The sequence below is a fragment of the Salvelinus namaycush genome, chromosome 22, assembly GCF_016432855.1.
Source record: "Salvelinus namaycush isolate Seneca chromosome 22, SaNama_1.0, whole genome shotgun sequence".
NCBI classification, from domain to species: Eukaryota; Metazoa; Chordata; class Actinopteri; order Salmoniformes; family Salmonidae; genus Salvelinus; species Salvelinus namaycush.
The window spans coordinates 8358312-8385330 of NC_052328.1; the positions used below are offsets into that span (position 1 = coordinate 8358312).

Here is a 27019-nt window from a genome sequence, read left to right on the forward strand (position 1 = left end):
ATGGCACACCGCTCTCAATGTTCCTCAGCCGGGGATAACCGCCTGGACCCCAACTACGTGCCTCCCCACTACCGCGAGGAGTACCGACTGGCCATTGACGCACTGGTGGAGGATGACCTGGAGGGCTATTATGAATTCCTCCAGAGTGCGGATGTGGTGGACTTCCTTTCCAGACAGGAAATTGAGCACATTAGGTGCACAGTGAAAGTTCCGTACCAGAGCACTCAGCCTGAGCTCCCATATGTGGAGTCTGGGGGAGACGGCTCTTCAGACACATACTGGCCCGTCCACTCTGACTTGGATGCACCCGGTCTTGACCTTGGCTGGCCCGAACAGCAGCGCTTCATAGGCCCCACCGATGTCACCACACTGGTTAACCCCTCTGAGCCAGATATGCCAAGTATCAAGGTGCAGGCTCGTCGACTTATCAAGAATGCTCAACAAGTATGTCCGTTTTTCTTTTTTGTATGGTTATTAGCAGAGTATACATGATCCCAATTTTAGATTCTGCTGATTTATTGGCACATTGGACCATCTCGCAGAATTCTGCAATCTTTATGCACGTTTGCCATTGACAGAGAACAACAAAAACATTCACTACAGATGTAGGGTCTTAATTTGATCACTCTTTTGTTGCTGAGAATGTTCCTGCGCAGCAGGAAATGCAAACTTGTAGTGTATTCAAAGTTTTAAAAGGCTTCTGAAGTTTGTAATTTCTGGTTTAAAATGTCAGATTTGATTTGTCCTAACAAAAATTGTATCTACCCCCTACATAAATATCCATAAATGATCATCTACAAAATTCACTTTTTCTGTTGCTTCAAGATTATTTTCCATATTCAATCTAAGTATCTAGTTTTCAAAATGCAATATTCACTTTACCTTTGATATGATTTTCTTGTCATTTGTTAACAATACAATGAAATATCACTTAATCAAACTGCTCAAAACAAATAACTACTGAACCAAAATTATGTAGTGCGTAGGTAACGTATATACTGTAGTTTGGTAACTGCTGAACTGTGCATTTCTAAATATTTACCTCATAAATGTAGCAATTTGACATCATTTTATGTTCGAAGGTAAAACCAAATCATGTATGGATATGGCTGTAAATACTACACAATTCTCTATCAGCCAGTGTGCTTCAATAGGACAAAGTGGAAAGAGTCACTGTACTGTATGTGCTGTCTTTTAGAATTATAGTGTAGTGTACAATCCACTGCTGAAATACCTGGGGACTCATTTATCAATATTGCGTAGAAACTATTCTAAAATACTACTTACGAACGTAATTTAAAATGTTCTTATGCATAGAAAAGGTGTGATTTATCAAACAATCCTACAAACGTCATACATACACCGGTAGGAGATGACTGTTAATAAATCCCAATTGTTCTCAGCCTCAGTGCTTGTGCGTTTCAAAGCGCCCCTAATTAACCATATACAGGTATGGTCAAAATCATCCGTTTTAAAGTCTGGAATATACAACGCTGTACCATGAAATAGCCTACAACTGCGCAACCAAAAAAATAAAATAAATAAATGTATTGTTTAGACTGAAATAGAGGTGCTAGTTTCAGAGATTGAGCTAGTTTCAGAGATTGAGTACAACCAAAAGGTTCAATTTGACTCGCTCAGTTGTGGCTTGACCGGTAAAAATAAAAACATAGCTACAAAGAGAGGACCATTAGGACAATTCAAGTTGCTTTAGCAATGGCAAATATTATTCAAATGAGTAGACAACACTCACCAATAAGCCATCCATCCTCACCAATAAGCCATCCATCCTCACCAATAAGCCATCCATCCTCAACAGCTCCCGCCTGTAGGCGTATAGGCCAACATTGCTGTTCTGCAGAATGAACGAATCGTGCATTCCACCTAGCCACCTTGCCACCACATTCAGCATCATACAACCTATCACCTGCACATTACGAGTGGAAGCCATTTCTGTTCACATACAGTGCCTTCAGAAAGTATTCACACCCATTGATTTTTTTTTATTTTTTATTATGTTACAGCCTGAATATAAAAAGGTTTACATTGAGATTTTGTGTCACTGGCCTACACACAATACCCCATAATGCCAAAGAGAAATTATGTTTTCAGCAATGTTTCCAAATTAATTAAAAATGAAAAGCTGAAATGTCTTGAGTCAGTAAGTATTCAACCCCTTTGTTATGGCAAGCCTAAATAAGTTCAGGTGTAAAAATGTGCTGAACAAGTCACATAATAAGTTGCATGGACTCACTCGGTGGGCCATAATAGTGTTTAATATGATTGTTGAATGACTACCTCATCTCTGTACCCCTAAAATACAATTATCTGTGAGGTCCCTATGTTGCACAGTGAATTTCAAACACATATTCAACCACAAAGACCAGGGAGGTTTTCCAATGTCTCGCAAAGAAGGGCATCTATTGGTAAATTGGTAAAAAAAAGCAGACATTGAATATCCATTTGAGCTTGGTAAAGTTATTAATTACATGTTGGATGGTGTGTAAATACATCCAGTCACTAGAAAGATACAGGCATTCATCCTTGCTGGAGAGGAAGGAAGCTACTCAGGGATTTCACCATGAGGCAGTTACAGAGTTTAATGGCTGTGGTACGAGAAAACTGAGCATGGATCAACAACATTCTAGTTACTCCACAATACTAACTTAAATGACAGAGTGAAAAGAAGGAAGCTTGTACAGAATACAAATATTCCAAAACATGCAGCCTGTTTGCAATAAGGCACTAAAGTAAAACTGCAACAATTTTTTTTTTTTAAGAAATTAACTTTATGTCCTGAATACAAAGTGTTATGTTTTGGGGAAATCCAACATAACACATCACTGAGTACCACTCTTTCAATCATGGTGGTGGCTGCATCATGTTATGGGTATGCTGTTCATTGGCAAGGACTATCAAGATTTTGGGGGGGATAAAAATAAACTGAATAGAGCTAAGCACAGCGAAAATCCTAGAGGAAAATCTGGTTCAGTTTGCTTTCTAACAGAAACTGGGAGATAAATTCACCTTTCAGCAGGAAAATAATCTAAAACATAAGGCCAAATATACACTGGAGTTGCTTACCAAGACAACATAGAATGTTCCTGAGCGGCCTAGTTACAGTTTTGACTTAAATCGGTTTGAAAATCTATGGCAAGACTGGAAAATGGCTGTCTAGCATTGAAGAAGCTTGTTAAAAGAATAATGTGCAAATATTGTACAATCCACGTATGCAAAGCTCTTAGAGATTTACCCAGAAAGACTCACAGCTGTAATCGCTGCCAACGGTATTCTAATATTGACTCGGGGGTGTGAATACTTATGTACAGTAAATGAGATATTTCTGTATTTCATTTTAAAAACATTTGCAAACATTTCCTTTTTCTCAATTGAATCCATTTTGAATTCAGGCTGTAGCACAACAAAATGTGGAATAAGTCAAGGGGTATGACTACTTTCTGAAGGCACTGTAGATTAACTCGTTTTGGGATGGTGCTTTTATGGCGACGTGGGTTCCGTCTATTGCGCCGTTCATATTTGGGAACCCATTGATGGCATCAGGACAAAGAAACCCCTCTTGTCTTCAACCCTTTGTGCGATGAAAATTGTATATGTTCCTGTTCGTTTTGCTAATGACGTGCCTCTAATTTAACAAATGACTGTACTTTATATGTATCATGAATTCACAAGATATGTATCATGAATTCACAATGGAAATGCAATGAAATCGAAAAATGATTTAATTATTACTCTTACAATTTCACACATTTTCAACATATATTTTCCCCATTCTATACTTGACAAGCAGTTCCCTTATTCTACCACTTGGCACTGTGTGTACGCAAGTTTAGGCACACTCTCAAGCAAACATTCATATTGCTAAATCTCACACTTTGCGTGGACATGATCCCTGTGCATGGTTTTTACGTGCAGATTTGTGCCTACGCATGATCGATAGGTGAGGCCTCTAGATTGTATATAACAATATGTTCCACTCATTATCTGAATTTCATTGATACGCCAAGCTGATGAATTTCAAGCACAGAGACAGACGATACTATATCAGTTGGTGTGTAACAGAAAGGATGTGCAATAGTACAATAGTAAATGTAGAACAATTGCACAGCATGTGATGTGTGTATAATGCCTCACTATTGCACGCTTTAACATTTGAAGCCAATGTAGGTCGAATGTTAGTGTGTCTGATAGTGTGCTCTGTGGTCCTCTCCAGGTGATCGCTGTGGTAATGGACACCTTTACAGATGTGGACATCTTTGCGGATATTCTGGATGCTGCCATGCGAAATGTTGCCGTGTATATCATTCTGGATGAACAGAATGCACACCACTTCACTAGCATGGCTTCCAACTGCCGGGTCAATCTGGAAAACATTCAAGTGAGTCTATGAAGTGATGCGCTTTCTTGAATGTACTATATGTGCCGGAGTTTTCCTATTAAGACACATTGATCATTTTAAAAGGGAATTTCACCCGAGGGGAACCTGGGCTTGTTTTCATCAGGTCCGAGGTTTTTCTAGGACAGTGAGATGTGTTTCACACATAATTGCCCAGGAGGAAGAGAGGGTCTTGGCTTTTTGTCGAGCAGCGTATATAATGCCTCACTATTGCATGCTTAAACATTTGCTTTAACATTTGAAGCTAATGTATATATTTGTGCCCACTCGGTGAACTAAACCATTGCAGAGGCCTAGACTCAAAGTCTATTTATGCTTGATCCGAAAAGGCTCCATATGGAGGGTGGTGACACTTGCGGAGCCTCCAGAGGCATGCCGAGGTCAAATGGAGCTCTTGTATCGCATTGCCATGCGCCTCACAAATTTTGTAACACTGCGGAGGGCTCTGAGTTACCTCTGCTGCAGAGAATAAGTTACCAGCCTCAGAAATGGCAGCCCAAATAAATGCTTCACAGAGTTCAAGTAACAGACACATCTCAACGTCAACTGTTCAGAGGAGACTGCGTGAATCAGGCCTTCATGGTCGAATTGCTGCAAAGAAACCACTACCAAAGGACACCAATAAGAAGAAGAGACTTGCTTGGGCCAAGAAACACAACCAGTGGAAATTAGACTGGTGGAAATCTGTCCTTTGGTCTGATGAGTCCAAATTTGAGATTTTTGGTTCCAATCGCCGTGTCTTTGTGAGACACAGAGTAGGTGAACGGATGAGATCCCCATGTGTGTTTCCCAATGTTATGCATGGAGGAGGTGTGATTGTTTGGGGGTGCTTTGCTGGTGATACTGTCTGTGATTTATTTAGAATCCAAGGCACACTTAACAAGCATGGCTACCACAGCATTCTGCAGGGATACACCATCCCATCTGGTTTGTGCTTAGTGGGACCATCATTTGTTTTTCAACAGGACAATGACCCAACACACCTCCAGGCTGTGTAAGGGCTATTTGTGACCCAATTCAGGGAACTAGGCGTATGTCGCAAGTCATGACTTCACAGTAGAGCCATTTGAAATGCCTTCTCGAACATGTGAACTTTCATGTGCCTTAATAATAGCAAATGTGTATGCCATCTGTAAATACGAATAAAATAGTTTAATTACGAGCCTAGTTGGTTTAGCCACAGAAAAAGAGAGCAACATTCCCGTTAGCCATGATTGGCTGAGATAATGAGTGGGCTGGACATGCCAAGAGATGAGTATGGATTGGTCTGCCATATAGCACACGTCTGTCTACTTGTTATGAGAATTTCGTAATCAATGTTCATAAACTTAAATTAATCTACTCAGTCTGCAACCCAGAGTTTGTAAGACTATGGTTGAATTTAACAGAGAGTCCCAGTTTACAATAGTCAAAATGTTTATCCACGAGAGCGCTCCCAAGTCCATTATACAAAGACATTAATTTTATACTTGCTCCCTACTTACGCACATTATTCCACACAAACAGTAGATATCCTACGCACATAATTACACACGAACAGTAGGTGAGTTGTATCCTTCTCCAGAGTTCTCACCACTACCCAGCCGACAGTTCCATTCCCCCGAGATTAGAGAAACCTTGAGAAGTACTCCCTGTCCTAGATAGAAAACACTCTGAAGTTTCTAAAACTGTTTGAATTATGTCTGTGAGTATAACAGAACTCATATGGCAGGCAAAAACCTGAGAAGTTCCACTTTCTGTTTGGATTTTTTCTGGGGGTGGCAGATTTTCAACCAAGCTCTCATTGAAATTACAGCGAGATATGGATGGGTTTTCACTTCCTAGGGCTTCCACTAGATGTCAACAGGCAATAGAACTTTGTCTGATGACTCTGCTGTGAAGGGGGGCCGAAGGAGACAGGAATGAGTAATCACTGCCATGAGGTGCCCACGCATTGAACTGGCACGTTCACGTGAGAGGGAGCTCCGTTCCATCGGTCAACTGAAGTCAATGTAATTCTCCGGTTGGAACGTTATTCAAGATGTATGTTAACAACATTCTAAAGATTGATTCAGTACATTGTTTGACATGTTTCTACTGACTGTTACGGAACTTTTGGACATTTCGTCACGTTATAGTGGACGCGCTTTGTGACTTTGGTTAGCGCGTTTGGTAAACAATTCCAAAGTAGCTAATTGGACATAAATTACGGACATTATCGAACAAATCAAGCATTTATTGTGGACCTGGGATTCCTAGGACTGCATTCTGATGAAGTTCATCAAAGGTAAGGAAACATTTATCATGTATTTTCTGGTTTCTGTTGACCCCAACATGGCGGCTAATTTGGCTATTGTTCTGAGCTCCGTCTCAGATTATTGCATGATTTGCTTTTTCCGTAAAGTTTTTTTGAAACAATTCCATGTGTATAACTTGTATTATCATCTACATTTATGATGAGTATTTCTGTTGAAATGATGTGGCTATGCAAAATCACTTGATGTTTTTGGAACTAGTGAATCTAACGCGCCAATGTAAACTCCGTTTTTTGGTATAAATATGAACTTTATCAAACAAAACATGCATGTATTGTGTAACATGAAGTCCTATGAGTGTCATCTGATGAAGATAATCAAAGGTTAGTGATTAATTTTATCTCTATTTCTGCTTTTTCTAACTGCTATCTTTCGCTGGAAAAATGGCTGTGCTTATTGTGGTTTGGTGGTGACCTAACATAATCGTTTGTAGTGCTTTCGCTGAAAAGCATATTTGAAATCGGACACTTTGGTGGGATTAACAACAAGATTACCTTTAAAATGATATAAGACACATGTATGTTTGAGGAAATTTATTTATGAGATTTCTATTCTTTGAATTTGGCGCCCTGCACTTTCACTGGCTGTTGTCATATCGATCCCGGTAGCGGGATGCAGCCATAAGAAGTTAACCACCCGTAACCCTATAACACAAACACTAACCATACAAACTCTACCCAATTCACGTTTATACCACGCTTACTGTACATTTAGCTATCTTAGCCATCAGCTTGTAAATATTTTTGCTAACTTACCTTCAACTTGTGCAGAGCTAAGGGTTGAAAGCGCATGTCGGTGAATTCTGTACCACCTACAACAAAATACATAACAATACACAATTTAACTACCCAAACCATTGTATTGTTCTCTATTAGACTGGCTAGCTTAGCATAGCATCGACATTTCAATATTGTCAGCTTGCTGATTGCTATCTAGCATCGCAAGATTGCTAGCCAGCATCGCAAGATTGCTAGCCAGCTGAGACTGGCTGAGAACCAACCACATTCATCATCACCAACACACAGAGAGTGAGTTAGCTAAAGCGACAATTCCATTTTTTGTAACGGAGTGTTTTCCACACAAGGATCGAAAAGATTGCTACCAGATTGAGCTACTCTTATTTGCTAACATTAGCTAGCTTATGTTAACTAACGTCAGTCAAAGATAGAACGAACAAACAAACATTTTTACTCTGCTGCAGGTAGCTACCAGTCTAGCAGTGACTACCATGGTATTGGTGAAATTTATTGAGAGTGTGTGTATACCAAAAAAGATAGCTATATGATTTATCTGATGGCTTTCGGTGTTCAATACAGGACTGTAACGTTAGCTAGTTAACGTTAGTTTACCTCTAATCGAGAATCTTCCATTTGTTGTGAAAGAAAGCATCTCAGCTGTCGTTGAAATGGTTGAAATGGATTCCCCATCAGTTCAGCCTAAAATCCCTCTGGTATTGTTTTCTTCAGCGTAAGGTGCATCATTCTTAATAGCCACAAGCCACTGGCAGCATCTGGGGAAAGCATCTGGGGAACGGTGAAAGATAACTAATTTTCGTGCTTGTTTGTAATTAGCACAAAACACCACACAGGCATGATGACAAACGTTAGTAAAAAAACAACAACATTGTAAACAAAAAAAGTTCTGCGTACATACACAATGCCATCATCCATCTACCTTAGCGGGCGGTATCTGCATTCGCTATGAATGCTGGACTTTGTGCTTCACTATGAGCAGACGAATACACAGGAAGTCAAAACTTTGCAATTCTACCAGTGAAATGAAAATGTGCTAGTTCTAGCTTGTGGTTTGGATAATTGTGATATTTATGATAAAAATGTAATGTTGTTACTATAGTAATGACTTTATGCCGTGGCAGAGCCAGTGTGAAATTCCCCTTTAACTTTGAAACTTGGCCTCCCGAGTAGTGCAACGATCTAAGGCACTGCATCGCAGTGCTAGCTGCATCACTACAGGTCCTGGTTCGATCCCAGGCTATGACGCAACCGGCCGCAACCAGGAGACCGATGAGGCAGAGCACAATTGCCCCAGCGTCGTCTGGATTAGGGGAGGGTTTGGCCGGCTGGGATGTCCTTGTCCCATCGCACTCTAGAGACTTATGTGGCTGGCCGGGTGCATGCAAGCTGACACGGTCGCCAGGTGTACAGTGTTTCCTCCAACACTTTGGTGCGGCTGGCTTCCGGGATAAGTGAGCATTGTGTCAAGAAGCAGTGAGGCTTGAAAGGGTCGTGTTTTGGAGGACGCACGGCTCTCGACCTTCGCCTCTTCCGAGTCCGTACGGGAGTTGAGGCGATGGGACAAGGCTGTAACTACCAATTGGATATCACGTAGTTGGGGAGAAAAATTTGTTAAACATTTTTTACTTGATTTTTATTTTATTTTTCTTCATAACCTTTTACTGCAGTGGGCTAAATCAAGGTCACACAGAGTGATTCTTGGTAGTATTAAACAAATCTACTATATTGAGTTTGCATCCCAATATTACACTTTATATACATCACCGAAGACTTAAATACAACAAAACTGTTTGACATGGAAACACCAGATTTTCGTTGTTTAAAAAATCTTTATTAATGATGAAAACGATTAATAACATTCCACCCATAAGGCCAAAGAGGGTGCTTTTGGTCATTGACTGAAGTAAAGGACTATGGCTTTCCTCATATTCAGTACGTAATTTACAGTTCAGAAAGGAAACACCGCATATAAATATGTTTAACCATGTATTAAAGAATGAATAATGCAAATCTTGGCAACATAGGCTCTGCTCCTTCAGGGTAACTCCTTGCCAAAGCAAAGCATCCATATATAAGCAAGCAGTGAGTGTGGCATGCTATACCAATCCCCCAGCAGGAAAACAGAACCTAATAGGTGGAGGCTAGTGTGGTAGTGGGAGCAAAATAAGTGAACATACTAGCAGTAGCAGGAAGTGTGAGCAGAACGAGTCGGCTTAATTGGACCGCCAAGTAAGGTAGGAGTGATTGTTGCTAGCATCTAATTGGTGCAATCGCGGGCACTTGGGTTCCGCTTCATTTCAGAAAGGAGGAAACACCAAGTAGAAATATGTTTAACCATTTATTAAAGAATGAATAATGCAAGTCTAGGCGATATAGGCTCTGCTCCTTCAGGGTAGCTCACTGCCCAAGCAAAGCGTCAATAAATAAAACTACCTACAAGCAGTGAGCGCGGTAAGCGATACCAATACCCAAAATAGCACAACGATATGCCATACGACTATGTGTAGCTATGGCAGAAAGCACCGTTTAGATATCAAATAGACCAGCCAAAGTCACCCTACCATTACAAGACTGTATACTCTTTGTGAATATTAACCATGTGTAGCTTGAGCTGTGCAACGTATCTCTTATATTTCTCATATGACGCATGGCCGGTTACCCTCGCTTGTGTTCTTCCACACCAATCTCAGCAAATCATTTCTGTATGGACCTCACTTTTTGCACGGGAGCATTGTGATGGTGAAACAGGAAACGGCCTCCCTTAAACTGTTGCCACAGTTTGAAGCACAGAATCGTCTAGAATGCCATTCTATGCTGTAGCGTTAAGATTTCCTTCACTGGAACTAAGTGGCGTAGCCCGAACCATGAAAAACAGCCCTACACCATTTTCTGCTTCCACCAAACTTTAAAGTTGGGACTATGCATTCTGGCATGTAGCGTTCTCCTGGCATACGCCAAACCCAGATTCAACCGTCGGACTGCCACATGGTGAAGAATGATTCATCACTCCACAGAACACATTTCCACTGCTCCAGAGTCCAAGGCTGCAAGCTTTACACCACTCCAGCTGACGCTTGGCATTGCACATGGTGATCTCAGGCTTGTGAGCTTCATGAAATGGGTTTTGGCCATGGAAACCCATTTCATGAAGCTCCCGACAAACAGCACTTGTGTTGATGTTTCTTCCAGAGGCAGTTTTGAACTCGGTAGTGAGTGCTGAACTGTTGTTTCTCCGAGACGTTTCCACTTCACAATAACACCACTTACAGTTGACCGGGGCAGCTCTAGCATGGCAGAAATTTGACAAACTGACTTGTTGGAAAGGTTTCAGTCACAGTATGGGCCATTCTACTGCTTATATTTGTCTATGGAGCATCTAGCTGTGTGCTCGATATTATACACCTGTCAGCAATGGGTGTGGCTGAAATAGCCGAATCCACTAATTTGAAGAGATGTCCACGTACTTTTGTATATATATAGTGTATCTTGTCATTTGTTGCCAACATCAATGTTGAACAGAGGTTCGCCAGGTATCGCCCTTGCTCAACATGCAAGTAGCATAACATTAAAGAGAGGACAAAGCAGTGTCAGTTTTGATGAAGACGACCAATGTTCCATGCTAATTCTTTCATCTAGGGGTGTATGAGAGTATGGTTAACATGTGAGTGTCCATAATGCAGACAGAATTTAAGAGATCATGCAAGATTAAGGGAAGGAACATTTAGTGTCTTTCAGACTGAAGAACCCATTAAAGCCATCATACCTCTGGAAAAGCGTCATGTAAACCCAACAACGCTGACCTAACATGAACTCAAACTATAGCTACTGAGTGAAGAGGGATACTCTTTGATATGCATGCTCGTTGCTTCTCCGTACGTAATGAAGAGTAGGCGGACCGATGGATTCCTGTGCAGACTGCACGCCGAAGGGTCATGACGCCCAATATGAACTGAATCTCTGCTATCGGACCATGAAAAGAAGGGCTACATTTGATTGTCTGAAATCTGTAATAGAAAAGGCATCCCTGAAGACTATGAGAACCATTTAACAGAAATACAAAAAGCAAATTAAACAGATTGGAAAATTCCAGATAATGATGTCATGGCTTTAGAAGCTTCTGATAGGCTAATTGACATAATTTGAGTCAATTGGAGGTGTACCTGTGGATGTATTTCAAGGCCTACCTTCAAACCCAGTGCCTCTTTGCTTGACATAATGGGAAAATCAAAAGACCTCAGAAAAACAATTGTAGACCTCCACAAGTCTGGTTCATCCTTGGGAGCAATTTCCAAATGCCTGAAGGTACCACGTTCATCTGTACAAACAATAATAGGCAAGTGTAAACACCATGGGACCACGCAGCCGTCATACCGCTCAGGAAGGAGACAAGTTCTGTCTCCTAGAGATGAACGTACTTTTCTGCGAAAAGTGCAACTCCATCTCAGAACAACAGCAAAGGACCTTGTGAAGATGCTGGAGGAAACAGGTACAAAAGTATCTATATCCGCAGTAAAACGAGTCCTATATCGACATAATCTGAAAGGCCGCTCAGCAAGGAAGAAGCCACTGCTCCAAAACCGCCATAAAAAAGCCAGACTACGGTTTGCAACTGCACATGGGGACAAAGATCGTACTTTTTGGAGAAATGTCCTCTGGTCGGGTAAAACAAAAATAGAACTGTTTGGCCATAATTACCATCGTTATGTTTGGAGGAAAAAGGGGGAGGCTTGCAAGCCGAAGAACACCATCCCAACTGTGAAGCACAGGGGTGGCAGCATCATTTTGTGGGGCTGCTTTGCTGCAGGAGGGACTGGTGCACTTCACAAAATAGATGGCATCATGAGGGATGAGACTTTATGTGGATATTTTGAAGCAACATCTCAAGACATCAGTCAGGAAGTTAAAGCTTGGTTGCAAATGGGTTTTCCAAATGGACAATGACCCCAAGCATACTTCCAAAGTTGTGGCAAAATGTCTTAAGGACAACAAAGTCAAGGTATTGGAGTGGCCATCACAAAGCCTTGACCTCAATCCCATAAAAAATTTGTGGGCAGAACTGAAAAAGCGTGTGCGAGCAAGGAGGCCTACAAACCTGACTCAGTTACACCAGCTCTGTCAGGAGGAATGTGCCAAAATGTTGAGGGAAGCTTGTGTAAGGCTACCTGAAACGTTTGACCCAAGTTAAACAATTTAAAGGCAATGCTACCAAATACTAATTGAGTGAATGTAAACTTCTGACCCACTGGGAATGTGATGAAAGAAATTAATTCTGAAATCATTCTCTCTTCTATTATTCTGACATTTCACATTCTTAAAATAAAGTGGTGATCCTAACTGACCAGTTTAATTGTATTTGGCTAAGGTGTATGTAAACTTCTGACTTCAACTGTACTTACATTTTTCATTTGAACAGGGGGAACTATTAACAACCCAAAGAGAGGGACTGATTACATTACTATTGAAGCAGGAGCAAATGTCAATATAAAAGTCCTGTACACCTCAAAACCTGGAGACGCCTTACTTTGTGCTGTGACACCCGTATTCTGTCAAGATGTTTAGCATTTAGAATGAAGAAGTAATAAGCAAAATTACTCAAAGTGAGCAGTCTGGCTTTACTGAAGTTCGTTACATTGGTGACAATATTTGTTGTTTTATGGAAACGTTTAGGGTCCGACAAGGGGATCCAGTTTCACCTTTATAAAAAAAAATGTATCCCGTTTTTCTCACCAATTTTAATCTTTTCTCATGGCTGCAACTCCCCAACGGGGTCGGGTCCTCCGAAACATGACTCGTCAAACCGCACTTTTTAACTTCTCTAGGGTAGGGGGCAGCATTCGGAATTTTGGATGAAATGCATGCCCAAATTAAACTGCCTGTTTCTCGGGCCCAAAAGATATGATATGCATATAACTGGTAGATTCGGATAGAAAACACTCTAAAGTTTCCAAAACTGTTAAAATAGTGTCTGTGAGTATAACAGAACTGATTTGGCAGGCGAAAACCTGAGAAAAATCCATTCAGGAAGTTGTTTTTTGGGGGGTTTTGTAGTTTTCTATTCAATGCCATTACAGTATCCATTGACTTAGGACTCAAATTGCAGTTTATATGCCTTCCACTAGATGTCAACAGTCTTTAGAAAGTGTTTCAGTCTTGTATTCTGAAAAATGAGGAAGTAAGAGCAGTCTGAATGACTGGACCCTAAAGTTTCACTGAGCTTTTTCATGCGCACAACCGAGATAATTGAGTAAATGAATGTCTGCTGAGTGCAACCATATGAAGATCATCAAAGGTAAGGGATTAATTTTATCTCTTTTTCTAAATTGTGTAACTGTTCTATCTGGTTGGCTACTGTTTGTAATGATTTGTCTAGTGGGCTATGTGGGCTATGTTCTCATAATCGTAAGGTATGCTTTCGCCGTAAAGCCGTAAAGCATTTTAAAACCTGACACCGTGGTTGGATTCACAAGAAGTTCATCTTTAAACCTATGTAAAATATGTTTTGTTTCCTGAATTTTTATAATGAGTATTTCTGTATTTAAATTTGGCGCCCAGCAGTTTCACTGGCTGTTGAAGAGGTGGGACGCTACCGTCTCACGTGCCCAAGAGAGGTTAACACTCGCCCGCTTAACCCGGAAGGCAGCCGCACCAATGTGTCGGAGGAAACACGGTTCACCTGATGACCGAGGTCAGCCTGCAGGCGCCCAGCCCACCACAAGGAGTCGCTAGAGCGCGCTGAGCCAAGTAAAGCCCCCTCGGCCAAACCCTCCCCTAACCCGGACAGCAGCAATTTTGCCCTATGGGACACCCGATCACAGCCGGTTGTGATATAGCCCGGGATCGAACCAGGGTGTGCAGTGACGCCTTAGACCGCTGCGCCACTCGGGAGCCCCCGCCTTATTTATTCTTATTGGCTATCGAGGAGATGGCTGTCAGAATCAGGAACAATTCTAATGTAGTAGGTCTGAGTATCAATGGTCTTAAAACCGAAATGTCCATATATGCAGATGATACAACAATCATCAATAGATGCTCTTATTGGAGATTTGAATGACTTTTTTAAACCAAATTATGAGAAATGCATTTTGAGAGTGGGTTCCTTAAGAAAGTCCAACTATCTTTTCCCCTGTTGTGTACCAATTATGTGGAGCAACGGCCCAGTGGACATGCTTGGCATCCACATTCCACATTCCAAAGAGAATGAAGGATCTTGTAAAGGAGAACTTTGATTTGAAACTAGCCAAGATTGACAAAATACTATTGCTGTGGAAAGGTAAAGCTTTGTATTTATATGGCAGAGTGACATTGATAAACACCTCAATTGTCTCTCAGTTCAGCTATCTCTTCCTGTCACCTCCATCGCCAGATAAGGTTTTCTTTAAGCAATTTGAAGCCATGATCTTTCATTTTAGAGGGAATGGTAAACCAGAAAAGGTCCAACGTAAATATATCTAATCCGTACGACAATGGAAGGCTGAATTTTAGGAATATTGAATATTTAATCAATCTCTGAAAGCCTGAAAGCCAAAAACAATATGTAAATACGAGTAAAATCTTAGAAAAGACAAACCCACTTTTCAATTCCAAAATATTTAATTTTATACAAATTAACTCTTTGAACTTTTGGTTCCTGCATGATATTTGGTTCCTGCATGATATCTTATAAGACATATCCCTATTCTTCAAATAATCAATAAAAGCTTGGTTGCATTTTCAATATTATCCCCCAGAAAAAATAGCTGATTTTCAGAGCCAAATCATATGATTCATTTCAAATATACTGATGAATAAATACAAATTAAACATAGAATGTGTTTCTGGAAAAGGGGATCTTATTTGGAAATTATATAATTGATAGTAATGGGAATTATATTTGATCTGAAACACTGTGCATGATGTATGGGAACATACTCTATGTACAAATCATAATTACAATCAGTTACTGGCAGCAATTCCAACAGAATGGAAGAAAAAATGAAGGGGAAGAAAATATAAACTGTTTGTAGACCTCAAATTAAATCTCACAGATGGTTAACTATAGATAATATTAATAAAGACGTGTACCATTTACATTTGGAAAACAACAAATTGGTTGCCATCCCACTCAAAATCCACTCTTACTGGGATTTTTTATTTTTTTATTTTATTTAACATTTATTTAACATGGCAACCAGTTAAGAACACAGTCTTATTTACAATGAGGGCCTAGGAACAGTGGGTTAACTGCCTTGTTCAGGGGCAGAACGTCAGATTTTTACCTTGTCAGCTCGGGGATTCAATCTAGCAACCTTTCAGCTGCTGCCCCAAAAGAAGAGCAGTTTGATACTCCCATCCCCTGGAAAAAGGTTTTTGGTTTTATTTATAGAACAACCTTAGACTCCACAATCCGAATGTTTCAGTTTAAGATATTGTATAATGTTCTGGCTACTAACAACATGTTACAAATATGGGGCATCGAAGAGGATTTGTTACATATTTTCTGGTATTGCCCCATAGTTGCAAACACTTGGGAAAAAGTACAAGAGTGGTTACTCCCTGTTTTACACAATTTTGTTATCTCTCCACAAACAGTTATATTGGGTGACTTTAGGGACAGATGCAACCCAATATACGATCCCTTGATTCTGCTGGGGAAGGTTTTCATTTTTAAAACTCAGAAAACAAACATGTTAGTATTTGATTCTTTCAAAAATAACCGTCAAACACCATTATACACTAGAATGATTGATTGCAAAAGAATGTGGGAGGTCCCAAGATTTTACTGATAATTGGGACCAAATAACACGTCAAGAGGGATGGTGCTGATTTCATATATACTGAACAAAAATATGAATGCAAAATGTAAAGTGTTGGTCTCATGTTTCATGAGCTGAAATAAAAGATCCCAGAAATGTTGTATACAAACAAAAATATTATTTCACTCAAATGTTGTGCACACATTTTTTAACATACCTGTTAGTGAGCATTTCTCCTTTGACAAGATAATACACCTACATGACAGGTGTGGCATATCAAGAAGCTGATTAAACAACACGATCATTACACAGGTGCATTTTGTGCTGTTGGACAATAAAAAGCCACTCTAAAATGTGCAGTTTTGTCACATAACACAATGCCACAGATGTCTCAAGTTTTGATGAAGTGTGCAATTGGCATGCTGACTGCAGGAATGTCCACCAGAGCTATTGCCAGAGAATTTAATGTTAATTTCTCTACCATAAGCCGCCTCCAACATTGTTTTAGAGAATTTGGCAGTACGTCCAACCGGCCTCACAACCGCAGACCACGTGTAGCCACGCCAGCTCAGGACCTCCACATCTGGCATCTTCATCCTCTGGGACTAGCCACTCGTACAGCTGATAAAGCCCTTTTGTGGGAAGAAACTCATTCTGATTGGCTGGCCCTGGCTCACCGGTGTGTGGGCCTTGCTCCCAAGTGGGTGGCCCTTTTCGCTCCCAGGACCACCCATGACATACTTTTGTATACAGTATATAGTGTATCTGTGACCAACATACCAACGGAATCTGTATTCCCAATCAAGTGAAATCCATAGATTAGGGCCTAATGAATTTATTTCAAACTGACTGATTTCCCTGATCTGTAACTCCAGTAAAATCATTGAAATTGTTGCATGTTGCGTTTATATTTTTGTTCAGTATACAAAGGGAAGGGGCTCCTGATCGCCAGTCATATGACAATGCTAGTTGGTTTTTGTTTGTTGTTGTATTTATAGTTTATAGTAATTCCTGTTTATGTCCTTTTGTAGTTTGTTAGTGTAATTGTTTGTTTGTTTGCTTTTGTGTGTCTATGTCACGCTGTATAATGATCAGAGACAAGCGCAGGATAACGTAATAGGGGGTTTTATTTTCTCCACCCAAACAAAAGAGCGAGGTGTAAACCTCTAAATAATAATACGCGGGACATATATACACATACTAATAAGAGGGAATGGGAACAAGATATTATGTTATGACAATGGTTAAGCAGTAGTAATCAATTCAAAATGAGGCTGTACTTCTGTAAATACACTGAAAGAAAACGGTCAATATCAGGGGACATCTTTATCTATATATTTCCAGATATCTGACATTTTATTGGATATAAGGAGTAGACATGCTCCAGATACGCATGTCCTTCATTTCATATACGGAGCTTGGATATTCTCTGTTATGGGACAGTTTCTACATGCATCCAATCTGGACCTCCGAAATCTACCTGCTACCGTATGAGTCCAGAGATATATCTGGGGTGAAATACATTCAAAACACGCACCTGTAGAATATTCTCACTCCGAAAAGGGTGTGCCAACATGCTGACATATCTAAGCCTTTATACTCAGGAATGAACGAATCCACATATTTCAGAAATGTATCATATCTGTAGTCCTTAGTTTATCATTTATCTATCCGTATAAAAAATATATATATTTCAATAAAAATCCTTACCTTTGTATATATAGTGTATCATGTATGTGGACACTCCTTGAAATTAGTGGATTCGACTATTTCAGCCACACCTGTTGCTGACAGGTGTATAAAATTGAGCGCACAGCCATGCAATCTCCATAGACAAACATTGGAAGTAGAATAGCTCGTACTGAAGAGCTCAATGACTTTCAACGTGGCACCGTCATAGGATGCCACCTTTCCAACAAGCCCCGGTCAACTCTAAGTGCTGTTATTGTGCAGTGGAAACGTCTAGGAGCAACAAAGGCTGGTAGGCCACTCAGAACGGGCCCGCCGAGTGCTGATACCGCCTTGTGCTGAAGCGCGTAGCTCGTAAAAATCGTCTGTCCTCGGTTGCAACACTCACTCTCGAGTCCAAACTGCCTCTGGAAGCAATGTCATCACAAGAACTGTTCATTGGGAGCATTATGCAATGGGTTTCCATGGCCGAGCAGCCGCACACAAGCCTAAGATCACCATGCGCAATGCCAAGCGTTGGCTGGAGTGGTGTAAAGCTCGCCGCCATTGGACTCTGGGTTTGGCGGATGCTAGGAGATCACTATCTGCCTGAATGCATTGTGCCAACTGTAACGTTTGGTGGATGAGGAATAATGGTCTGGAGCTTTTTTTCATGGTTCGGGCTAGGCCCCTTAGTTCCAGTGAAGGGAAGTCTTAACACTAAAGCGTACAATGACATTCTAGACGATTCTGTGCTTCCAACTTTGTGGCAGCAGGTTGGGGACGGCCCTTTCCTGTTTCAGCATGACAATGCCCCCGTGCACATAGCAAGGTCCACACAGTTTGTCAAGATTGGTGTGGAAGAACTTGACTGGCCTGCACAGAGCCCTGACCTCAACCCCATCGAACACCTTTGGGATGAATTGGAACGCCGACTGCGAACCAGGCCTAATTACCCAACATTAGTGCCCAACCTCACTCATGCTCTTGTGGCTTAATGGAAGCAAGTCCCCACAGCAATGTTCCAACATCTAGTGCAAAGCCTTCCCAGAAGAGTGGAGGCTGTTGTAGCAGCATAGGGGGGAACAACTCCATATTAATAGTCCGTGATTTTGGTATGAGATGTTTGACGAGCAAGTGTCCACAAACTTTGTCATGTAATGTACAGTATGTGAATCATAGATATTTACATTTTTGTCCTTGTTATGTCTAATCGAAAATGGGCTAAATCCGACTCATGAAATGTCCTGCGCCCAAATTGTTTTACCTTTTCAGGCGCTGAAAATGATTGTGCTTCTTCACAAGATGGTGTCATATCTGAGCATATATTTGCACCACATTCAGTAGTAGGCTATGCAAGGCACGGAAAGGCAAACATCCAAACATCCAACTCTCCTACTTCTGTTTAAAAAATGCAGCATAGCAAATCCAGAGCTCCAATCACAACATGTGTTTTCTGGAAAGATTCAGACTTAAGTCTATCTTTGCAAAAATGTATTTTATTTAACAGAAAATCAAAGTTGCACACCCACAAAACCCCTGCCTGCCCTGTTTGTTATTATGGATGATGCAATGGTACAGAGTTGTTCAACAGCGGTGGTCCCTCGCAGACCAGACCCAAGGTGGTGGTACTGTTTGTCTGTGATCCACTCCAAACTGTCAATTCATAAATCATGAATTAAAATTGTGTCGATATTGCAAGAAAATATTGTCATTTCACATAACCATACCACAAGTTAACATTAGCTACTCTATCTGCTTCATTCATGATCAGAAAACTAACTGAAACTAGCTAGCTAGCCAAGTTGCTAGTTAGTTAGATAGCTAGTGTAACGGGTGTCGTCGTCGGATGAGGAGGAATTGGACCAAAGCGCAGCGTGGTGAGTGTTCATGACTTTTATAGAAACTGAACACTTAAACAAAAATAACAAAGCGAATACACGAAACCGAAACAGTCCTGTCAGGTGCAGAAACACAAAACAGAAAATAACTACCCACAAAACACAGGTGGGAAAATGCTACCTAAGTATGGTTCCCAATCAGAGACAAAGATAGTCAGCTGTCTCTGATTGAGAACCATACCCGCCCAAAAACAAAGAAATACAAAACATAGAAAAAAGAACATAGAATGCCCACCCAAATCACACCCTGACCAAACCAAAATAGAGACATAAAAAGCTCTCTAAGGTCAGGGCGTGACAGCTAGCTATTTAGCGTATATTAACCAGTAATACCAAATACCCTTAAATGTTTTAAAATGTTAGCTGTCAACTTGAGACTTGATACGGGGTAAAAATGCTTTTCCATGAAGGGAAGGCAATTTCATTATTTGTTAGCTAGGCTACCAGTTAGCTTTACTGGCTACTGGTAGCCAGTATAATAAGTTAATGTTCTTGATTCTAATTACAAGGATAAATAAATAATATCTCAAATGAGTTACTCACTTTAGCTTTAACTTCTTTGAGGTATTTCTGAACAGCTTCTCACTTATTTCATTGTTTTTTTTGAGAACTTCTAATGACAACATGTTTTTATCTTGCAGTTCATGCGTGTCAGAACTGTGTCAGGGGTCACCTATCACTGTCGCTCTGGGAAGACCTTCAAGGGTCAGATGATGGATCGCTTCTTGCTGACAGACTGCAGGGCAGTCCTGAGTGGAAACTATAGGTGAGGGTTCAATAATGAAGAATGTGATACAAAGTGTTTCAAATTTGTACAAATGTTGCATGATTTCTCAAACCTGACATTTAGTCATGTGGATCTGAAAATTACTACATTAAGTTGCTCTTACACCTGTGTAGTAACAAATACATGACATTAGTATTGATGCATTTTAATTTAGCAACTGCTTTGTTTCTTTCATATATTTTTATTGGAGTTTTTACGTGCAAAACAAAACATGCCACCTGGTGGCAGACAAGCAACACATTATCCATTAACAACAAATTCATACAATAGGAGACAAAACAACACTGACAAACAATTGACAAAGAGCAATAATAGTGATACAGTTCGGGTCCTTTACGACACCAACCAGATTGTGCTCATGAGCTTCCGACCTGTACAGGCCGTCGGATATGCACCCAGAAAAAAACTAATATAAAGAGTATTTCACCTGCTCCTACATACAGTACCAGTCAAAAGTTTGGACACACCTACTCATTCCAGGGTTTTTCTTAATTTTTTACTATTTTCTACATTGTAGAATAATAGTGAAGACATCAAAACTATGAAATAACACGTATGGAATCATGTAGTAACCAAAAAACTGTTAAACAAAAAATATTTTATATTTTGAAATTCTTCAAAGTAGCCACCCTTTGCCTTGATGATAGCTTTGCACACTCTTGGCATTCTCTCAACCAGCTTCATGAGGAATGCTTTTACAAGTCTTGAAGGAGTTCCCACATATGTTGAGCACCTAAGCACAAAAGCAGTTTTTCCAAAAATGTGTTGTTCATTTCTATCCAACACGAATGGATCACGCTGTATATTGAGTAAAAATAATCCTAGATCTTTGTAAATTCTTGAGTAAAACTCAATCTTCGGACATGTCCATAAACAGTGAAAATAAGACCCAATGCCTGTTAGGTATTTAGAGCAAATGGGGGAGATCTGTGGGCTGAACTTGCTCAGAGTGTGGGGAGTTAAATAGTGCCTATGTAAATACTGGAAACTGCCAATGAGGAAGATGGGTTCTCTGAGCCTATTACAGAAAAAAGTAGCATTTATGGAATTGATAGCTTTAATTGATTTGTTTTGTAATTGCATAGTAATGGAGTTGAGTTCCTTATTCCATTGTAATACATATATATTTCTTAATTATGTGTATTGAAATGTAATGAATCTCTCTGCCCGCAGCTTCATGTGGTCTTTTGAGAAGCTTCACCGTTGCATGGCTCACCTCTTCCTTGGACAGCTTGTGACTACTTTTGATGAGGAGTTCCGGATCCTGTTTGCACAGTCCCAACCTTTGGTACCGGAAAATGTCCTTGTTCCAATGCCACACTACAGCAGTTTATCTGACAGCCAATACAGCAGTGATCGGACACTATTGTTCAGAGATCCCAGAAAGTTCCTCCCCGTAGAGAGCTCTCGTCCTGAAGAATGGGCTAGACATTCCTCTGATGACCGCATGGATATGGTTCAGAAAATGATGCCTCCTGGAAGGTGTGAGCCCATCCACAGTTCACTAGATCAGGGTCCACTAGATATGTACAGCAACAAGTACTCCTCCCAGCAATTTAAAATGGAGCAGCAGTCTTTTATGGCACAAGGTCAGCCCATGATGCAGTCGAACGCAATGGAGTTTGCTAGCTCTAAAAGGCACAGTTATGCAGAGGGCACTTATGCCAGACATTCCTCCTCTCCATTCATGCAGCACCAAGTCATGCACAGCTTTGAGGGGGATATGGCAACCCAGAACAGGAAGATACATAGGGAACAGCATCACGATCAGAGAACAGGGCTAGAACCAGGTTATAGCGGCTACGATCAATTCAGGGACCAAGGGTACCCTCTGATGGATCAGTATTCGGAGTCTGGGTACCTACATGGACTAGCGATAGAGCCACCAGACAACTATGACCCTGTACTGAATTATTTGTCATCATCAAACCTTGCTGTGGAGCTGGGACATGGCTCAAACAAATTATCAAGTCCAGGAGAGGGTCCCTTTAGTCAGTCAAACCCCAAAAGACTGAGCACGGGCCAGCCTCATGCCTGTCAGACCTCCCCAACACAACAAAACCCATTTGAACAGAAATCATTTTTTGTCAGGTCTGGTTCGGACTGTAAAACACAGGATCCCAGTGCAAAGCAGGGGATGCGAGATTGGAGGATCAGCTCATACCTCAGTGCATATGATGATGCAGGAGAGGAAGACATTCCACAGCCTATGGGAAATGACCCCTTTCAAGAGCCCCTTAATCCATCACAAGGCAAATTATTTGCTCCACTGGTATCAGATCCCAGGTTTAGTGCCAAAGAGTTACCCAAGATTCCAGGGCTCAGGTTAAATAAGCCCATCTGCCCAGAACACTCAAGAACACTAGAAATGCTTGTTAGCTTGGCAACAGATGCCCGAACAACACTAACACCACCTTCGGAGTCGTCATCAACCACTGAAGGTGACAAATCAGAGGAGATGGATGTAAAAGAGCCCAAAAGAGAAGAGTCATTCCGTAGGAGGTTCAATCCTGCTATCCAAAGGACCTCTAGACTAAGATCCTCACTAATCTTCAGCTCACAACTAGAACAGCATATCTCACAGGAACAGAAATTTAACTCTGGCCAACACTGTGAGGAAACTGCCAATGAGGAAGATGAACAATCTAGATTATCCTTGACCGCTCAGGTTTTGGGAAAAAGAAGATCCATGACAAGAGAACCTTTTGAATGGAGATTTAAGTCAGCGACAGTTGATAATTCAACCATAGAGTCTTTGAAATCTGAGGACATCACTACTGATTCAGGTGATAAGGAATTGACAAAGTATCTTCCTGTGAGCACGGACAAGGTTTCTTCAATGGAACAACCCAATCCTGCCCATGAAGAACAAACCAAAACGGTACAATCTGCACATCCATCCAAACCTGCTCAAGTTGAGAAACCCAAAACCATACAATCAGCACACCAGGCATCTTCATTGAGCAATACATCCTATATAGATATGAATGATCCAGACAGTAGGTTATTTTTTTTTAAAGAGTTGGCTGCCAAACGAAAAGCTGCAAAGGCTGCAGAGTCTGAGAGCAGCGCTGAAAAAGCTCCTGTAAAACCAGTAACTCCATTTGCCTTGAAAATTAAGGAACCAGTCACAAGGATAGAACCTAACCTTCCAATAGCCACACTAAATCCAGCAGATACTTCAACCAGTAAGCCAGCTCCATCAACAGAGGCACCTCCTAATCCATCAGATACTTCCAACAAAAAACCAACAACATCGACAGAAGCCCCACTTTATCCAGCAGATACTTCAATAAAAAAGACAGCTACATCAACAGAAGCATCATCAGAAACACTGGAGACTTCACCAGTGTTACAGGAGAACAAAACATCCATGGCAAAATGTGGCTCATTACTTGATGTCAAAGAACACGCTTCTAAAAATAAAGAACAGCAAGACCTTCAACTTCCCAGAAGTGACTCCAAAACATTCCTCAGGGATAAATTATCTTGTGTCGATGGACTACTTAGAGTCTCTACTGATACTGAGAAGATTGAGCTGAAGAACAGTCGGAACCAAAGTGTGTCTAAGGTTAACCCTGGAGATACAAGTACATTTCTTAAGAGCGCCTCAAAAGAGTGTACCTTTAACATCGCCCCAAAGGATTTCAGTTTATATAAACTATCTCCAAAGAAACCAAAGTCATTCAATCCTGCTTCAAATGAGCTAAACCCATCTCTTCCACTCACACTAACAGAAGCTAGCTCATCTTCATATCCGACACCAAAAGGTTTAAGCTCAACTAGTCTCACTTCATCAAAAAATGCAGCAAAGGAGTTGAGCTCAGCCCTTACACCCACCCTTAAGGAGCCCAGTTCATCTATCCCCATGTCAAAGCAGCCATTACCATCCTCTAAACCTATCACAGTAGAGTACAACATACCTCTGAGCCCCTCCCAATCTGAGCCAGGTGTGTCTCATAAGCAGGACAAAACAGATTCCAAGGAATCTCTCTGCCCTACCCCAATGCAATCTTGCTCATCCTCAATCCCTGCAACAGAATTTAGCCCTCCGCCAAACCCAACCCAAACAGAATCTAGTTTCTTACCCAAGTCCACCTTAGTTGGGTCCATTTCATCAACACCAATGGAATCTAACACCTCTCCCAAGCCCTCCACAAAGGAGTCATTGTCTGCAATTGCCACAACTGAGTTGAGGTCATCCTCTCCTAAGGCCAACCCAATAAAATCCTATTCCTCCCCTTGTCCTGGCCAACATGAGTCAGTTTTGTCACTCAAACGTTCCAAAACAGCATGCAACTCCTCTCCAATGCCCGCTACGGTGTCCAATGGCTCTTACAACTCTTCACCTCCATCTTCAAAGCATGTCATGGAGGAAACCAACAAATCTCCCATCCTCACACCAACAAAATCTAGCTCTCCTCCCGAGCCTACCCCAACAGAATCTAGTGCTTCTACCAATCCAACACCAAGAGAACTCAACCCTCTTCCTCGCACCACCCCAACGGAACCAAGTGCATCTACTGGCCTTACCCTAACAGAATCAAGTGCATCTTCTAACCCAACCCCAACAAAATCACACTCCTCCCTTACATGTGGGTCAGGTGGATCAGTTGTGTGTCCCAAGCCTGGCCAAACAAAGTCCAGAACTTCTCCAAACAAATCTTGTTCCTCTCCTAACCATACCCTAACTGAACCTACCTCACCATTCAACCCTGTCCTTGTGGAATCCGTCCCATCAAGCAACTCAAACCCATCTGAATCCACTGCCTGTCATGACACTGCCCCGGCTCCACCCGTCGTTGTGGATAACAGTAAGGAGGGCAAACCAAGTAAACTTAACAAGGAGCAAAAAGCGGGAAGTTCTGCAGCTTCTAAAGGTGAGAAGATAGCAGGTGATCCTGAAACTAAGAGCAAAAGTGCTCCTGGAGAATCTGCCTCCCATGGACCGCAGAGTCCTGATGAGACCAAAGAGAATAACAGCACTATGAAACCAGAGAGCACAACAGATCAAAGCAATCCCATATCACCCCCAGTGAAGCAACCTAAAGTAAGCCAGTCCCACTACCATTCATCTACTGCCAATGTACTCTCTAGCAGCAACCTAAGAGATGACACAAAGCTTCTATTAGAGCAGATTTCTGCTAACAGCCAGAGCAGGACCGAACTCACTAAAGAATCTGCTGTCACTGATGATGCCAAACAGGATGAGGCTGACCGGGGTGTTAGCGGTAGGGAGGAAGCATCAGCCCGACGACAGATCGGAGGCCCGGTTAGAACTTCTCAGGAGAGGGAGAAGCTTCTTCAGAGAATCGATAGCATGCGGAAGGGGAGGAAAGTCTACAGCCGCTTTGAGGTAAAGTACCCTGCTGCATCAATAGGCCAGTAGCAATTTAACTAAATTGAAATGAAAGGTACCTATTGTAACCGAGGTACCTAATTGTTTTCAATCTCACCTGCTTGCCTTCATCTGAGCTCATGTTTTCTGCTTGTTATTCTGTATTTTGTTAGGTGGCGCCTTAACCAGGGATCGGAAGGATGAGTGAGTACGGAGAAAGACCATTGCACATTTTCCTCTAGAACTTGTCCTTTAACTATGTCCATTCCCAAAAAGTCTAAAACCTCAGGTCGGAGAGGGATCACTAGCTAACCAACATAAATATTATTCTCAGGTTTCTATATTAGAGGGTTTCTCCGAATGGACTATATGCATGTAAAGCATTAAGGATTTTGGGAACAAAAACTTGACCAAGTTTACCAACATGGATTTCTGTGTAAATAAGCAGAGACTACAGTGTGGACAATGGACCACTGCTATCTACAAAGGGGAACTGAAAAATCCAATCTCATCAGCGAAATGCACAACTAAATGTGCAATATATTTGAAAATTATTGTGTTCCTAGACACACTGGACACAATGGTATTGTTGACTGCAATGTAATATCTGTCACTCTCTGGGTTGTTTAATTATCATCTGTTTGAGAATCTGTTTTATATACTAACAATCATTTCCAAATAATACAATTAGAATCACCATAGAAAATGTATTAATCATAAACAGTGCAAGAATAGCCTTCAAATAGTTGGAGCACTTTTTTCATTTGGAATGCTTTATTAGAATTATTAAATCAGAATGACAGTGTGCTAGATAAACCAAATGTATGCATGAATAATCATGTGTATTTGCACAAAAAATGTGTGTGTATATATACAGTATATATGTAATACTGTGATTTTAATGCCACGGGACATTAGGTCCCTTTTTTAAAGGGGCTATCTGTGATTGCTACATCCATTTTGGACTTTTAAATTAATTATACACTACCGGTCAAATGTTTTAAATCACCTACTCAGGGTTTTTCTTTATTTTCACTATTTTCTACATTACAGAATAATAGTGAAGACTTCAACACTATGAAATAACACATAAGGAATTATGTAGTAACCAAATAAAGTGTTAAACAACT

At 41.0% G+C, this 27019-nt stretch overlaps 1 protein-coding gene across 1 annotated transcript; it reads left to right on the forward strand.

Moving 5' to 3' along the window:
- Window positions 1-26901, forward strand: LOC120017510 (protein FAM83H-like). The gene is made up of 5 exons (XM_038960306.1): window positions 1-444; window positions 4232-4396; window positions 20406-20530; window positions 21725-25907; window positions 26063-26901. Exons 1-5 carry the CDS (start codon window positions 1-3, stop codon window positions 26072-26074), a joined length of 4929 nt encoding a protein of 1642 aa, XP_038816234.1. The 3' UTR covers window positions 26075-26901.
- Window positions 26902-27019: the final 118 nt, after the last annotated feature.

Coding starts and splice junctions, on each gene's coding strand:
- LOC120017510 (XM_038960306.1), top strand. CDS start 1: ATGGCACACCGCTCTCAATGTTCCTCAGCCGGGGATAACCGCCTGGAC. Junction 445..4,231: donor TTATCAAGAATGCTCAACAA/GTATGTCCGTTT, acceptor GGTCCTCTCCAG/GTGATCGCTGTGGTAATGGA. Junction 4,397..20,405: donor TCAATCTGGAAAACATTCAA/GTGAGTCTATGA, acceptor TTTATCTTGCAG/TTCATGCGTGTCAGAACTGT.